We start from the raw sequence: 16,343 nt of genomic DNA on the forward strand, positions 1-16,343 counted from the left end.
AATTTCTCCGCATGAAAGTATGCTCGCTAAGACGGGATAGCGTCAAATAAGTACAGTACACGGAGACCAAGCTCGCCAATAAAAACTCGCATTTCATACTCATTTCTTGCCCATCGCAACTCCCTCTAGATACCCAAGCAAGAACGCCTGATTAGTTGGGGATGTTATACTACTTTGTTTATCGGACCCAGGCCCACCGGTGGCTTCCTTGGGACTATTAAGAGGATCGGTAGCCGGACTGAGAAGGGTCGAGAAAGGAGGCGAAACTAGAACCGGCGACTTCACCTGCCTCTTCGTCTCTTGTTTTGCGGCGGTTGGCGGGGTGGTCGTGTCTTTGCTAAAAAGGGAAAGCAACGTTTCTTTCTGAGCAGCAGACTGGCTTGTTCGTTGATCGAATGTTGCCTGTGTCTGCTTTGCTGGTCCTTCATCGGGCGTTGCTCGACGCTCCGGCTGCGTAAACGCACTCACGGTAACTGTGGACGTAGGAAGATAAGCCTCGAGATTATCCTTGTCTGGACGACGGAGGATTTTAGGTTTGGACGGCTTAGTTAGCTCTGAAAGCCTGACGTTGGCTCTGGGTGGAGTGGGAGAAGGGGATTGGACTTTTGTAGCCGGTGGGGTCGCTTCTTTGTTATTGGCTACTGGACGAGGAAGGATTTTAATATTTGTCTTTGGAGTATGAGCAGGAGCTGGCTTCTCCCTGCGTGGACTACGTGGCGACTTAGCAATTCCATCAAAGTTGGGGAGGTTGAGAGGTGCAGATAGAGTAGCTCCCGTCTGACCTGCTGCTGCTTGAGTAGGGGTCCTGGGTCTGCGTGGGTTTTGTAATATCACTGGAGCCTTGACGTGTCCATCTAAGGTTATCTCCGTTGGCTGGGTACCAGACTGGGCCTTTATCCTTGGACTATTTTGGGTCGCGAGCTCAGCATGACCTTGTGGGTGTGCGATAGTGCCATTTCTAGGAATTGAGCCACTAGGTTGTTTTAACATTTTCAAAAGTTCGTTCTTATGCTGGGCCTTTGGATCTACTTCGGCGTGTGCTTGAGTTGGCTGAGAGGGTAAAGTCGTTGTGGTATTCTTAGAATTCTCGCCTTTGAACACACTGAGCAGGGCAAGCGAGTGGCTGTTAAGTTTAGGCAAGGGCAATGCGGTCGCCGGCGGGACGGAAGGCATGTTCATCCTGGGCAGTTGTTGGCTTGAAGCGAATTGGGGATCTCCGGTACGGTGGTAGGGCGGAGGAACATTTTGAGCAGTAGAGGTAGAAGGCAGTGAGTCAACTTGGCGCAATGGTGGTGGATAAGCCGTGAAGGGTGGTTTAGTATGTTCATGGGAGGACACTTGCTGTGGCGTCTGTCCCACATAGCCATACTGATGCCTGGGAGCCGACTTTTGATCCGGATAATTGTAAGCTTGCTGAGAGACATGACCCATATGAGGAGGGTTTTGCATGTGCTGGGGGAACTGATCGTCAGGACCAAGGCTCATATGAGGAGCAGGAATGCTTTGTCCAGGTATGGGTTGTGGTGTGGTTTGCTGAGAATGCACTGTTGGGAGTGCTCTGCTGGGGTGAACCGGGATGGGCGCAAGAGGTGGATTCTCGGGAGGGTGGGTTTCCGAGCCCTTCCTGAGTAACTGTAGAAGAGCATTCCCTTTCTCTACATTTGAGATGGAGTGTTGTTGGTGGTGATGTTGATGCTGGACGGGTTCGGGTTGAGTGACAGGCGCGGTAGGAGCGACGGCTCCAATGTTAAGGAGACGTTTTAAATGGGCAGACGGGTCCAGCGGCGCAGACACCTCAGGCAGGTCAGAGTGAAGCGGCAGTGGCATCTGCATCGACGAAACCTGATGGCTAGGGTAACCGCCAGTGATATCATGGTGTTCTTCAGCCCCCTCATCTTCTGTAATTATTCCTCCAACAGTTTCCTCATGCGAGGCTAGATTAGGGTGTGAAGCTCGTGCCTGGTCCAATTTTCTCTGTTTGGCAATCCATTTCTTGAGAGGCCCCAAGAAAGTCGCAACCATGTAGAACTTGTTATTATTCTGGTAAGGCACGTTTTCGTGCTGCTTGTTCTTCTTCAAGGTCGGGAGATCAGACAGCTTATACCACTCTATCTTGCTGATCTCCTTCCTCGTCCTGGGCTCGAAGTGTGTATCCTTGGGCACCCCCCGTAGCACGTAGAGTCGCATGTTTTGCTCGCGCATCGGTATCTCGATGTACTTGACATCCTGCTCATTCTGAATCAGGCCGGCTGCCCTGATATCAAACCCAGTCTCTTCATAGACCTCTCTCACGGCACAGTCCAGATCCTTTTCTTCCTTGTTTATTTTACCTCGAGGGAAACTCCAGTTTGCGCCCTTCTTCCAGCCCTTGACGAGGACGACCTCGTCCATCTCATGGTTAAGCAGGATAGCACCACGCACCGGCACTCTTGTCTTGTAAGCCAGGAACTCGGAAAACGCGGTAGAGTGGTGGTAGTGCGACCATTGTGACATCAACGGGCAGTGCTGGAAGATGCGAAGGGCGAACTCGCGGAGCTTCAGAGACGGCAGGTTTGGGTCAAGTGGCCGAATGAAGTCCTCGTAGAACCACTGTGCCTCTTCGACCTGGAAGCATATCCGCTCGACCGACTCGAGCTCTTCTCTGGGGAGGTTTACAATGAACCGAACGCATAGGTCATCCAGCCCTGTTAGGTGCGTGCAGCAAAGACACGGATCAGCTCATTATCCACGGGCCAGCGACTCTTGGATGCTTTCCTTACAGTCCTCTAATCGCATTTTGGTTTCTGTCATGGCGCCTCAGACAATAATGCATCCCCGAACGCGCAGGCGGCGATGTGTTGGTAGAAGGCGAGGTTGAAGTTGACGTGGAGCCAGCCGAGTGAGCTTGCCAGCCTGTTATAAGTGACTACAACCGACCTTCAAGCCTTCACCAGACAAGAAGGAAAAAGGCACCGTGACCGAGAGAAGTGCTCGTTCTCTTCTATCTTGTTCTTCTTCGTTTCTTCGTTCTTCTTTCTTCGTTCTTGTTTGTTTCTTCGTTTCTTTCGTTTCTTCGTCGCAGTCGGAGTTTAGCTTAGTAAGCCTCCGCCACTCCTCAGCCACTGTGGCTGCTTAGTCATCTTATACATACAAAGACGAGTATACAAGACAAAAGACAAGAAAGACAGGAAAGAAAGACAGAAAAAAGAAGAAAAGAATAGACAAGAAACATAGGAGAGATAGAAGACGAAGAAAGAAGAAAGAAGAAGAAGACGAGGAAAAAAAGAAAAGGGAGAACGGTGTAGTCGCATATCTACATGCACAGCTTAGTCACTATGACGTCGGAGTGGATGTGAACGCATCTTGCTTGCCGCCGTGAGACTCGCAGTCGAAGCAATAAGATCGCTCGCAGGCGACTCCAGGACCAGGTTCTCTGACACTGCCCTGCGCGCGAGCAGGTATTTATATATACACCCCTCCCGGGCGTCAAGATGTTTCATTCCTCCCGCTGAGTGCTCTCCGTGCGCACGATAGGGCTAAAGGGGTAAAAGCTAATCGAAATCGCATTCACCGGCCAACCCTCTGCTTAAAGGTCACAAAGCCTTCCATTCTCCATTCACACTCGCTACCCTTGTTTTCCTTCTCTTCAGCGTCGTTCCTTATATCCTGCTATATATTTCCTTGCTTTACCCAATTTCTCTCAGCACCACTGCCTCTCCTTCTCATACTCCTGACCAAACCATCGACCCTGCGCCAGAGCGCGAGAAATACACCATGGCATCCTACATTATCGGCACGTTGTCGAAGAAGGTGTTGAAGGAGACTGCTGAAAATCACTTTGGCAAGGAGGTAAGTTGGCTCCAACGAATTATCCGGTATAGACCCCTGCTAATTCCGAGATGCTACTGTTAGGACCCTTACTTCGAAAGCGTGCCGGCTACGAACATGTTTGGCCAACAGAAGATTAAAAAGCGGCGCAAGGCTGCTCCAGAAGGCATCTCGTCGCATGATGCAAAGATTCTTACAAAGGTCAAAAGACGAGCATACAGATTGGACCTCTCCCTCTGTAACTTCTGCGGGATACGCTTCGGATGGGGGAGCGTTATCGGTCTAGTTCCAGCGTACGATTTGCCCCATTCCCCTTCCATCTTCTTATATTTAATACCATAGATATAACTAACGTCTCTTATTTAGTTTCGGAGATGTTATTGACACTCTCTTTGCCCTGATGGTCGTCATGACGTGCAGGCAGATCGACGGTGGCCTCCCCACGAACATCCAAATCCAGATGGTGTTCAACGTCCTTTTCGATTTCATTATCGGCCTGGTTCCGTTTGTGGGCGATCTCGTAGACGCTCTATATAAATGCAACACGCGCAACGCAGTGCTGTTGGAGCGTTACCTGCGTGACAAGGGGAGGAATAACCTCTCGCGTCTGGAAGAGGGGAATGAGACGATCATTACATCCGGTGGTCGTCGGCCGTCAACGCGTCGCCATAACACTGAACCCCCAATGCGTCATGACGAGCCCACCAGACCGTCTCCGGCACGATTGCCTAAGGAGACCAGGCGGTCAAACACATCAAGGCCCCATCGGTAGAGCGTTTATTAGACGTAGATGGCGCTGTGACATTCGTTTCTTTCTTGTGCTTTGTCGATGGGTACGTTTTCTTTTCATGTCTTTATCTGAGATACCACATGTATAACCTTTAATTTGTATTTAATCTCGTTTGGAATAGCCACGGAGAAATGGTTTTGATTCTTGCATGAAGGTTTCCTGGCATGTCCGCAACGGATTAATCATTGATCGTTGAACGTTTTGTTGCCCCCGAGCCAAGGTTGACGTGTAGAGAAACTGTATGACGACGTAGGACATATGATATCATTTCGAAGTAACAGCCGGCCGTTTAAAATCAAGAAATGTCCTAGCACAGCCATAGCATGTGGCAGTATCTTTCACGTGGCTCTCGTCATCTATGAGGTTTCGTTCTTCGAGGATGCTGAGAGTCGCTGGATCCATCTGGCCCGACTCTAACGGTACTCCACAGTAGACACAATTTGGGCCGGAGTGTAACTGCGATGGCTGTAGTTTATCAATTGTTCGGACAATATTCGCCATGATTCCAGGATATTTCTCTCCCTGCTGTTCAACATATTGAGTCATCAAGTCGCTAATGGACATATTCTTCGTAACCTGGTCATTGAAGACTTTCGGCTTCTTAGATCCAATCTTCGATAGTAAATCCGGGAACTTGACGGATGCATATTGCACTAGTTCTGACTTGAAGATGTCTCTGACAGGGAAGGTGAAGTGTACCCCCCATGGAGTTGGCCCGTCGCATACCTCCCAGGGCAACGCGATCCCTCGGCCATTCGCAACTCCCGCTAAGGTCTTTGCTGCAAGCCGACTATCAGAATCCCCCCATAATACGCCATCGCACCCTTCGGAAGTTGCAAACGCAACAACCAGCTTCCTCAGCAATACACAGTCAAAGTCCGCTCTAGAAGTCGCTGTAGAAAGAGAGGACCGGAACGCCTCCAGCCGATCCTGGTCTTTTATTGATGAGTCGGTTATATCTCTATTAGATGAGTGTTGCAGCATAAACTCCTCCACATTTTTGTCGTAGTGAAAGATCGAATGTAGAGGGATTTCTGTAAAGGTGAATTCGGGGAACGTCGACCGCAGTACTTCTAGTCTTGTGTCTTTCGATTCCTCTGGGGCGTCTAAAGTAGGAGAATCCACCGACAGGACATGCAGCTTGTACGGAACTCGTTTATATTCATTCCCTCGCTGGTGTTCGAGCTGGTCGTCTAACAGGTGAAGAAGCGATAACGAGGAGACACCAAAGGAGAGCGGTAGAAGGAGGGTTAGCTCTTTATCCTTTGGGCCATCTTTATATCGATCCATCCTCCGCCGGGCCTTCGTGTGAATAAATTTAATAAAGCATCCTCTTTTACGACTGGCATTAGCTATAGCCCCGCGTTCATTGAAGGTGAGATTGGGCTTACTGGCAGAGATTCCGCTTCCGTGTAGCCAAACAGGCTGGTTCTCTTTTGCAGTCGACGCAAGTATCCATCTTAATAACCGGGTAGTTGCAAAGACTAATATCCCTTCCCTTCAGAATAAAATATTTAATACGAATGATGCTATCTCCAAAAATATTTTTTTGATAGGATGCGAGTTTTCCTTTTTCTGCGGTGGAGTTCCCGAGGTTCCTGCTTACGTCATTCTCCAGTCAAACATTGCGAGTACAGCTTAAAAGTGTCCTCCAAGGCTTCACCATTGTCCTTTCACTCCTGAGACAGTCATCGCACGCCGCATGATGAGTATTGTGGGAAGGACTGGAGACCATCTCGATTGATTCTTATTTTACATTACAGAAGCCCTTGACGGGTTCAAGGGCGTATCGTACTATAGCTGCTGGGAGCGAGCCGGAATCATGCGGTGGCCGCAGAGCGCTTTTTGGCTAGGTGCCATACTGGCAACTGGTGTGCTCGCAAATGATGTTAAACTGGTGAGACTTCTACTCAGGCTCGTGACGATGGATAATTAATGCTGACCGTTGAATCCGCAGGCCCACGACAACTCCAACCGACAACAATGCTCTGGAATGTACGGCAAGAAGGCATGGGGCGGTGATATAAACCCATTTATCTTGCTGAGGATGGAAAGCGTGAAAGATAAGAAGGATCAGATAATGAGCTTGGTTATGTTTGAATGGAAAGATGAGGATTTGATTGGACGCAACTTGGCAGCAAAGGATGGCATGGTATATTATTATTCCTCGAGCGCTACCAGGCGTATCCCAATCTTTTATTTTCACTCCCGATGCTAACTAAATTAGACGCAGAAGAAGCTGATATGTGACGCACCAAGTGTTGACGCCAAACTCTGTGCTCAAAACGAGCTTGGGTCCTTCATTCTTGCGCCAAACGCTACCGACAAAGCGAAATCTCCTCTTATTTCGCTCGCCGTAAACATGACTGATCCCAAGCCTATCAAATACCCAGTGTCGAAAAGTGGTTTCTATTGCGTCACTACCTACCCGTTCACGGATGGTTTAGAGTACCATGGCGTTGTGACGTTCAGGAATGCCTATGGGGAACTTCCTGCTACACAGGTCCCGAAGTTGCCATTCTACGGAGGGTTGACGATTCTCTATGCTCTGATGGGAGTGTAAGTTTTCGATTCCTCGGGAGGTTAATCGTGTGACTTCTACTAAACGTGTTTATAGGTTCTGGGGTTTCCTATATGCTCAACACCGCCATGACATTTGTGAGTAAGCATTCTCTCACTTCTCGTAACGTCTGCTAATGTATCCTACAGTGCCCGTGCAAAACTATATTACCGCAATTATCGTTTTCCTGGTTGTAGAACAGCTCATAACATGGGGTTTCTATGGTACGTAGATTCTGCTCGCTAGCTGCAATTGCTATCGCTAATTCGAAACAGACTATCAAAACAGATATGGCTCGAATGCTGTTTCCAAGGTTCTAATGGTCATTGTGTCCATTCTAAGTGCCGGCCGCAACTCATTCTCATTCTTCCTACTACTCATTGTCTGCATGGGCTACGGAGTCGTTAAGCCTTCTCTTGGCCGAACTATGATTTACGTTCGCATCTTGGCCATTACGCATTTTGTCTTCGGAGTCATCTACTCACTTGCCAGTCTTTCAATTACGCCGGATAGTGCTGGCCCGTTGGTCCTTCTCGTTGTCCTTCCACTTGCAGGCTCCCTAACCGCGTTCTACGTATGGACTCTCAACTCCCTCAGCGCAACTATGAAGGATCTCGTGAGTAGGAAACAACATGTGAAAGCAATGATGTACAAAAAGCTCTGGTGGTGTCTCTTGGGCAGCATTGTTGTTATCTTTGCTTTCTTTTTCATCAACTCGTTCGTGTTCGCTAGCACAAATGTGGCCGATTTGATCCCCGCCCAGTGGAAGAGCAGATGGTTCGTTCTAGACGGTTGGTTGAACATCGTTTACCTGTTCAACATTGCATATGTCTCATACTTGTGGCGGCCAACGGCGAACAATAAACGGTTCGCTATGAGTGATGAGGTAAGGTCCCCTCTGTACCAAAATTTAAAGATGCCTACGAACTAATTATTTGTATAGCTTGCCCAAGAGGATGACGGGTTTGAAATCCGCTCCATCACTGATTCTCTCGATGAAGAAGATGCAGTTGAGAATACAAACGGGCGGAAAAACGACCGCTCTCCCGCCGCTGCCGCTAGTGCACAAGCGAATAATGGCGCCCACCAAGTCCGCCATTCCCTTGACGGCGAGACTATATTCGCAGTTGGAGAGGACATGGACAGGTGGTCTGACGATGATGTGTCACCAAGAAACTCGACGGAGAGGAAAAAACTGATGCGCAAAGATGATTAGGGGGATGTTCTGAAGAAGGATCATATACCCTTTTTAATACCAATGTATAATGCTGCAGTGCCTTTGGCAGATATCTGGGAGGCGTTTTTGGTATGACCTTTGTCTCCTAGGATTCTCTCCCGTTTCCCATTTTTCATCCTGTGTTTCTTCCTTGCTATATTGTAGGTCTTCGTCTGCTTATCGTTATTGCATACTATTTTTTTTTTCGTGTAATACCATCATGATCCCGGGAATGTGTCTTTAAAGAAGGTATACCACTAGTAGCCGCAAGTGACATCGCCTTCAGAAGTGCCTACCATAGACGTCCTTGGCCTCCCCAGCGCCATTCTTTTTATACGTAAAGATCCATATATTTTTAGCTGAATGAGGCTATCACCACGTGACATGGGGAAATAAATGCGTCACGCTCACCAGGAAAAGTAACATGAGGAAGAACCATTTACTCTCTCTCTCACTTTGCAAAATTCTGGCTGAGGCCTGTCGTTGCTATTAAGTATTGCTTTGTTTTATGCACTTATTAGACGGATAATTATGGACAATACTTCGGCGGCCCTCAAACAACAGCCTGTCAGCAAACGTGCGAGGAGTAGTCGAGAACTAGCATATTTTTTGCTTGAACAATGTCAGAAACTACTCTCTGAGCTCTCATCGTTCCAATCGTACCTGGTAACGATTGGGAAGCCACATCTTGTCGAACTACGGCAGTTTAAATCTATCGTTCAGTCGGAACTGAAATCGTTGCAGAGGTTGGCGGCAAAGGCAGAGGAGGCTGTTGCCCAAGATGCAGAGGAGAATGCCGGCAAAGCACAAGAAACTGGGGAAATTGAGACACGAGGTGAAAATAGAGATCCTGAGGAAGATGAAGACAGTGAGGAAGAAGGCCTGGGTCAGGCCGAGTTGAAAGTGCTACATTCGTTACGGTCATCGAATTTCCCATTCTACGCCAACGTATGGGGAGTGGCAAAGACAACCTGCACCGGGATTATATCATTTAATAAAAAGTTCTATTTTTACCAGAACAACAAGAGACGTGCCCTGGAACACGGTTATGAAGACCTGGCTGCAGACGTCGAGGAGCCGGAGATTAAAGCCAACCCCGAGCCGAAAACGGGAAACCCTGACACAAAAATGCACAAACGAGGGGTCTTGATTGATATTGTAGCTGACAATGGCGAGGAATGGGTCAAAGTATCAACAGTCACACCGAATAGGCTGCTATTTGATCTTGCAAAACAGGGGTGGGAGATTGGCCTGGATTCGGACTCCGATGACGACGACGACGATGGGAGTAGAACCAGTTCTACACCTAAAATGCACGCCTACGATAGTGAAGACGACGATGACATGATCGAAATTCTAAAATTGGCGGTTGACATGAAGAAAGCTGCCGCTGAGGTGCGTGTAAGATATAGACACCCGCGCATCAGGCTGGTCCTACCTAAGATTGTGGAAGGACAGGTCGCCGAAATTGATAAGATTATCCGTAAAGTCCGTAAGGTCGGTGTTACTGTTGAATGTGCTACGTCTGAAGCGCCCAGCTTCGATTTCGTGGTAGATAGCGAAGTACCCGTTGATACTGCTATTCATGACCCGGCCGCTTTATTCTCGTCCCTGCTCCCAAACCCTTTCCCACATATGACACCGATCTTGAATGTCGACTGCACCCTGCTACTGGCATTTGTGTCCGACCTATCGCACACGCGCGACCTCGAGTGCCTACCATCCTATCATCCAGCAATCAATCGACAGATAGAATTTGAAGCACAGAAGCAGCTGCTACCCTCCGAGTTATGGCCTGCCACAGGAGATAGGGATCTCGTCTGTACAATGAGGGCAGCTAAGAGAATGCAAGAGATCGTTGACACAATAGGAACGCCAAAAGAAAAGGAGCGAACAAAGCTCTTGATGGGTGACACTGATGTGTCAGACAGGAGTGTCCTGATATCTAAATTCCAAGAGTTATCTGATTATACAGTCCCTCTCGACTGGAAGCTTCCGATTAAAGTGGTGGACTCCCAAGTCGATATCGATCGGGGTTGGAAGGACGGTTCTCTTCCATTTATTGCTCGCCATATTGCCCAAAAGCTCAGCGACATCAACAGAAGCGTGTTCCTTTATGGATGGGCGGCTGGGTTGACCACGATATCGAGCAACCGAACTGTCATAAAACAGATTGAAGGGTGGATAGAGGAGCAACGCGGCGATGATGATGAGGTTTGTGGCCCAACCGTCTGGGTCTGCGATACTGCCCGCAGTTTGATCGGCAAAGATAGTAATAGGGCCATTTGACCGCATTGATGGCGTTCGGATTTAGCAAAAGATGATGATTCATGATGCAGCATATAGCGTGACCTCGTAAATATAGAGACATATCAATGGCTCCTTTTCAATGCTGGGAATAAATAAGAATTGAATATTCGACAATTATGTCACCTTGGCAAACTGTCCCGGTCCTGTAGATTCCTTTTAATGCTGGTGTGGCCAAGGACGGCCATCTGTTGTCCCTGGAACGCGTGAGTGTATCATTCTGCATGTGGAGCTCATTTGTCAGGCGTCTTTGTACCGTCTTCAGGCAGCCAAAAGACGATTTCTCTATCCGCAGTTGCAAACATATTATATCTTGGGTTGGTTTGTACGAGAACCGTCCTCGATCGATAATAAGGCAAGTGAGTCATTGGTTCAAGAAACATTTTCGCATCCGGAGGTTGATGTAAATCCCAAACCAACGTATCAGGCTGCTCTCCTGCACCTCCAATTGCATATCGCCCATCTGGTGTGAGGCATACATCTCCCTGACCAGGCGGCTTTCCGGTGGTAGAGACTGGTGCTGCACGTCCAGTTGGGCCCTGTTTACCAACCAAAAATGCCTTCAGATTGCCCTCGAAGGCATCGAGTACGAAGTGGCCATGGTAATCGGTTCCGATGAGAAGACTCTTCCCGTCATTCGAAAATTCAAGGCGGGTCCAAGCTCGCCCCTTAGTTGTTGGGGCATATCTGTCTTCCAGAGGCGAGAGATCAAACGTCGCAAAGGGCGCTTTGTCGTAGTTTCGGAAATCATATAGGAGGACAAAAGAGGTTGACTGAGAAGCGATAGCTATGACACTTCCGGATGGGTCGAAAGCAGCAAGGTAGGGAGTTGCAAGCTTAAGTTTGCCCTGGGCATTCCGTGAGTTGAGGTCCCAAAAAGCAACAGTGTCGTCCTTTGAGCAGGATAGGAATGCGTCTGATCCCGGAGAAAGGGCAAGAGAAGTCACTTTATCCGTGTGGCCCGTGAAATATCGAAGGTAGCTCTCGTTGTGTAGATCAAGAAGTCGTAGTGAATCTACAGTCGTTAGAATATGTACCAAAGCAAACAGCAGAATCCAAAGGTCATACCGTCAAGTTTCGTACTCGCATGGAGAATTTGGCGTGAATGGTGTGTGAACCTTGCCAGGTGTACGCCGTATTTCTTGCTCGGGACGGTTTTTGTAGATTTTCCCTCCTTGATATCGAATACCTGTATCATCTCATCGTCACCCGAGGCGACCAGATAGTCTCCCTGGTCATCGAAGTCCAGCGAAGTGACATTTACTTGCTTATCTGACTTGGGATTGCCTCTAAATGCCTGCAAGGAAGAGCTGCCATTAGCTTTGCGGTCAACCCCCAAGCTTAGCACATCTTTACACCTACCTTTGACGCCCTATAATTCTTGATCACATCCGAGACCTTCTCTGCCGGCTGCATAGGGGCGACTGCTTGTTCCGCCATCGTCGCCACGTATGAGAATGCTTTCTTTGCTTTGCCTGTGGACGAGGGCTGAAACTGTTTGATCGTCTCGTTGATATCCATCTGCCAGCTGTGGATAAACAATGATCCGCCGGCCGAAACAGCCCCGTGGAATTAGTTAAAACTTCAGCTGATACGCTGGAATTTTCAATTGGGAGGTCGGGTTTAAAGTGTAGACATTCCCTTTCCCCCATGCTCTGTTCTCTTTCTATCGACATAGCTGTTGAGCCGATAAGGATTATGTCGATGTCTCTGCAGGCTTCTCGTTATTAGTTCCTCTGTTTTCCTTTAGTCACCCTCTCCACTCAGTACCTCTTTTTCTTATCCAATTGCTTAGATCTACGAATCCGGACGTAAGGAAGAATGTCCACCGCCACTGGGTAGGTTTGTCGCGAAAGCTGACAGAATACAATAAATGAATGCAGTTGACTGACTTCAATTGGACTATAGAGCGTTTCTTGCCGGTGGCCTGGCCGCTTGTGGTGCTGTCACCCTGACACACAGCTTCGAGACAGTCAAGATCCGGTAATACCGACCCGTTCTCCATTTGCCGGTTGAAGCTCAAGGGAGTTAATGATGAAACCAAAGATTACAACTACAAGGCGAGCTGCAGGCGAAGAAGGATGTCGCCAAACAGTACAAGGGCGTGTTTCATGGAATCACTGTCATTCTAAAGAATGAAGGCCCAAGAGGTCTACTCCGCGGCCTTGACGCAGCTGTATGTATTGAAGCTCTGCAGATGCTTTCCGCAATCGACAACTGACCGATCCTTGCTTGCAGTACACATACCAACTCCTGCTGAACGGTTGCCGTCTCTCATTTTACGAACCAATGCGCAAGAGCATCACCTCGGCCATATACGACGACCCCAAGGCTCAGTCTATGGCCATAAACATTTTCTCTGGAGCGACGTCGGGTGTCATAGGTGCAGCTGTTGCATCACCGTTTTTCCTGGTAAAGACGAGATTGCAATCCTTCTCTCCATCCCTTCCAGTCGGCACACAGCACGACTACAAAGGTTCATCTGATGGACTGCGGAAGATATACCGCAGTGAGGGTGTACACGGACTATACCGTGGTGCCATGGCTTCCATGATCCGAACGGGTTTCGGTAGTGCTGTCCAGCTGCCTACATACTTCTTTGCCAAACGCAACCTGATACGTCATCTGGGCATGGAGGAGGGACTTCCATTGCACCTTGCAAGTAGCGCTGCCAGTGGTGTTGTTGTCTGCATTGCTATGCATCCTCCAGACACTATCATGTCCCGAATGTACAACCAGAGCGGAAACCTGTACAATGGTGTATTCGATTGTGTCAAGAAGACAATCAAGGCCGAGGGACTCTTTGCCATCTATAAGGGTGTATCTGCTCATCTGGCTCGTGTCGTACCTCATACAGTGAGTTTCCAAGCTTTGTGCTCCAGTAGCCAGCCATATACTGACATAACATGCCTTAGGTCCTGACACTCACATTTATGGAACAATGTACCATTCTCATGCGGAAGGCCGAAGACAGCTTCTTGCCAGAATCCGTAAGGGCTTGGATATAGATGGCCTTGCTCTATCTGTATATTCACATCTCTCCATGTATATATAGACTGTCTCCTTGTTCTCCCAGGTCCAGCGTTGTTTCCTTGCAGTAGATAATATCTTCCTCTGGGGAAGGGCGATATAGATGGTTTTTCTTCCCGCCTTCCGATATCAGATAGATGCTAAAATAAACTCGGTTTATTAAAAAAAGAAAATGAGATAATATTATACCCTTTACTCGATATAATACTTGATATATGCCATATTTTAAACACGTCATTTATAAAAGTTCGGAAGGCTGATGGATGCAGGAACAAGACTGAGTTCAACCAATCTAAAAAATTCCCGTTTACAGGGTACGCGAAGATTGCATAGCTAGCGGAAAGCGTACTTCCAATATCAGTACTCCGTACTCCGTAGCCAGCGTAATATTTCGACCACAACGTGTGGAGAAGCCATAGTCCGATGCGTCGCGTCAGCTCTCGGTCATAAATGCAAGTAAAACCAGTTTCCGCCGAGATATGCAAGCCGAACTGGCTGCGGCGGATGACGCGGATCGGTCATCTCGCTGAAAAGCCAGTTGACAAGCTGGAAGGCAAAGTCGCGTCCAGCGTAGGATCCATAGTAAACAAGCCCATGGACGCCCGCAGCGGACCAGCAGCCTCCGTCTGGCCACTCAGACCGAGAAACCGCGCGGTGGGGTGTTGGCTGAGACCCCTGAGCCCGCCGACGAGCAGCCTACTGGCCCAGCCTTGCGGCGTGTCTGCATCTTAGCGCATCTTGGTGCATCTTGTTGCATCTTGACCTGCATCTTGACCGGGATAACGCGCCCTCGGTCAGGGGTTTATCTTGATCAGATAAGATCTTGTATGATGCAAACAAGACAAACAGCCTATTATGACTAAGCTATCGCGCTCCGGCGCGTGGTCGCGTGACTTAGCGCGACTCCGGGCAAAAACTATTTGAGCGAGCTTTCCCATCCGCGGTTTCTCTGCTCTTCCTCCTCCATCAACAATCTTCAAGCATCCAGCTCTCCCCTTCTCGATATCTAACCGATTACTCGAGTCAAGCACGCTTACAATCACAATGGCCACCCTATCTACTCCCTCCAAGCAGGTATGTTGCCCTCGTCAGCCCCTCCTAACGCGTGTTTAAAGTGGGTGGTTTACTGACGCGACTACTTCCAATTGATATAGACTGCCTCCTCGCTAGAAAAGCTCAAGATGAACGATACGCCTATGAAGCCACTCAAGTTGAACCTCCCCGACAAGGAGAACGCTCCCGTCTCCTCCGACGTCGCTGAACCGGAGCTGAAGAAGGTTGACATCCAGTCTACCAAGCCTGCTGAGGCCCAGGTCGTCAAGGCCAAAACACCCAAGGAACTCGAGGCCGAGGAGCCTCTACTCCAAGAGAACCCTCAGCGCTTCGTCCTGTTCCCCATCAAATATCACGAGGTATGGCAATTCGTGACGCGTTACGCGATAAAGTGGTTTTTTTGGTGGCTAACGCGTCAATTGACTCTACCAGATCTGGCAAATGTACAAGAAGGCCGAGGCCTCCTTCTGGACTGCTGAAGAGATCGATCTGTCCAAGGATATCCACGACTGGAACAACAGACTCAATGACGATGAACGATTCTTCATCTCTCACGTCTTGGCTTTCTTCGCCGCGTCAGATGGTATCGTGAACGAGAACCTCCTCGAGAGATTCAGTGGCGAGGTTCAGGTTCCCGAAGCTCGATGCTTCTACGGCTTCCAGATCATGATGGAAAACATTCACTCCGAAACATACTCTCTCCTCATCGACACATATATCAAGGAGCAGAAGCAGAGAACCTACCTCTTCGAGGCTATCGACACCAGTATGTTATCCAGCTGCCTTGCCCGTCTTGTGACATCATTCTAACGATTACGCTAGTTCCCTGCATCCGCAAAAAGGCCGACTGGGCTATCAGATGGATCCAAGATAAAGATTCCACCTTTGCTCAGCGTCTCGTTGCCTTCGCCGCCGTCGAGGGTATCTTCTTCAGCGGTTCCTTTGCCTCTATCTTCTGGCTGAAGAAGCGTGGTCTCATGCCCGGCCTCACCTTCTCCAACGAACTCATCTCCCGTGACGAAGGTCTCCACACCGACTTCGCCTGCCTTCTATTCTCTCATCTCAACCATCGCCCCAACCCCAGCGCTGTCGAGGCCATCATCACAGAAGCAGTCGGCATCGAGCAAGAATTCTTGACCGATGCTCTCCCCTGCGCCCTTCTCGGCATGAACTCCAAGCTCATGTGCCAGTACATCGAGTTCGTTGCCGACAGACTCCTTGTGGCTCTTGGCAACAAGAAGTTCTACAACACTAGCAACCCCTTTGACTTTATGGACAACATCTCCCTTGCTGGAAAGACCAACTTCTTCGAGAAGCGTGTTGGTGACTACCAGAAGGCTGGCGTCATGGCCAGCACTAAGAAGGAAGAAGAGTCTACCGAAGAGGATGAAAACGGTGGAGCCTTCCGATTCGACGAAGACTTCTAAACGCCTCGCCCCTTGCCTTTCTACGTTCAATGATTCCCCCTCCATGCTACGACCTCTTATCTCTTCTCTTCGTTTCTCAATATCCTTACACGAACTTTCCCACGCCTATCAAGCATAGACCACTGATGCTTTAATACCTTTTTCCTTTCTTAC

At 48.9% G+C, this 16,343-nt stretch overlaps 8 protein-coding genes across 8 annotated transcripts; 5 read left to right on the top strand and 3 right to left on the bottom strand.

Moving 5' to 3' along the window:
• Positions 1 to 99: 99 nt before the first annotated feature.
• GIQ15_02770 (mRNA-decapping enzyme 2) lies at positions 100 to 2,775 on the bottom strand (the record flags this gene model as incomplete). Its single annotated transcript, XM_033550187.1, has 2 exons — positions 100 to 2,684; positions 2,760 to 2,775. 2 exons carry the CDS (start codon positions 2,773 to 2,775, stop codon positions 100 to 102), a joined length of 2,601 nt encoding a protein of 866 aa, XP_033407348.1.
• A 978-nt stretch (positions 2,776 to 3,753) lies between these two features.
• On the top strand, positions 3,754 to 4,579 carry GIQ15_02771 (uncharacterized protein; the record flags this gene model as incomplete). Its single annotated transcript, XM_033550188.1, has 3 exons — positions 3,754 to 3,828; positions 3,892 to 4,100; positions 4,174 to 4,579. The coding sequence occupies 3 exons, from the start codon at positions 3,754 to 3,756 to the stop codon at positions 4,577 to 4,579; spliced, it is 690 nt and encodes a 229-aa protein (XP_033407349.1).
• Positions 4,580 to 4,861: 282 nt separating this feature from the next.
• Positions 4,862 to 5,887, bottom strand: GIQ15_02772 (uncharacterized protein; the record flags this gene model as incomplete). The annotated part of the gene is made up of 1 exon (XM_033550189.1): positions 4,862 to 5,887. The coding sequence occupies one exon, from the start codon at positions 5,885 to 5,887 to the stop codon at positions 4,862 to 4,864; it is 1,026 nt and encodes a 341-aa protein (XP_033407350.1).
• A 412-nt stretch (positions 5,888 to 6,299) lies between these two features.
• Positions 6,300 to 8,373, top strand: GIQ15_02773 (PTM1; the record flags this gene model as incomplete). Its single annotated transcript, XM_033550190.1, has 8 exons — positions 6,300 to 6,306; positions 6,361 to 6,494; positions 6,555 to 6,749; positions 6,825 to 7,156; positions 7,215 to 7,255; positions 7,307 to 7,381; positions 7,433 to 8,043; positions 8,101 to 8,373. 8 exons carry the CDS (start codon positions 6,300 to 6,302, stop codon positions 8,371 to 8,373), a joined length of 1,668 nt encoding a protein of 555 aa, XP_033407351.1.
• Positions 8,374 to 8,904: 531 nt separating this feature from the next.
• On the top strand, positions 8,905 to 10,662 carry GIQ15_02774 (uncharacterized protein; the record flags this gene model as incomplete). Its single annotated transcript, XM_033550191.1, has 1 exon — positions 8,905 to 10,662. One exon carries the CDS (start codon positions 8,905 to 8,907, stop codon positions 10,660 to 10,662), a length of 1,758 nt encoding a protein of 585 aa, XP_033407352.1.
• A 251-nt stretch (positions 10,663 to 10,913) lies between these two features.
• GIQ15_02775 (WD repeat-containing protein 82) lies at positions 10,914 to 12,201 on the bottom strand (the record flags this gene model as incomplete). The annotated part of the gene is made up of 3 exons (XM_033550192.1): positions 10,914 to 11,695; positions 11,749 to 11,977; positions 12,043 to 12,201. The coding sequence occupies 3 exons, from the start codon at positions 12,199 to 12,201 to the stop codon at positions 10,914 to 10,916; spliced, it is 1,170 nt and encodes a 389-aa protein (XP_033407353.1).
• Positions 12,202 to 12,501: 300 nt separating this feature from the next.
• On the top strand, positions 12,502 to 13,688 carry GIQ15_02776 (mitochondrial oxaloacetate transport protein; the record flags this gene model as incomplete). The annotated part of the gene is made up of 5 exons (XM_033550193.1): positions 12,502 to 12,518; positions 12,589 to 12,663; positions 12,727 to 12,856; positions 12,919 to 13,536; positions 13,596 to 13,688. 5 exons carry the CDS (start codon positions 12,502 to 12,504, stop codon positions 13,686 to 13,688), a joined length of 933 nt encoding a protein of 310 aa, XP_033407354.1.
• A 1,066-nt stretch (positions 13,689 to 14,754) lies between these two features.
• GIQ15_02777 (ribonucleoside-diphosphate reductase small subunit) lies at positions 14,755 to 16,190 on the top strand (the record flags this gene model as incomplete). The annotated part of the gene is made up of 4 exons (XM_033550194.1): positions 14,755 to 14,784; positions 14,865 to 15,122; positions 15,196 to 15,529; positions 15,586 to 16,190. The coding sequence occupies 4 exons, from the start codon at positions 14,755 to 14,757 to the stop codon at positions 16,188 to 16,190; spliced, it is 1,227 nt and encodes a 408-aa protein (XP_033407355.1).
• Positions 16,191 to 16,343: the final 153 nt, after the last annotated feature.

The sequence above is a fragment of the Arthroderma uncinatum genome (assembly GCF_011692745.1).
Source record: "Arthroderma uncinatum strain CBS 119779 chromosome Unknown scaffold2, whole genome shotgun sequence".
NCBI classification, from domain to species: Eukaryota; Fungi; Ascomycota; class Eurotiomycetes; order Onygenales; family Arthrodermataceae; genus Arthroderma; species Arthroderma uncinatum.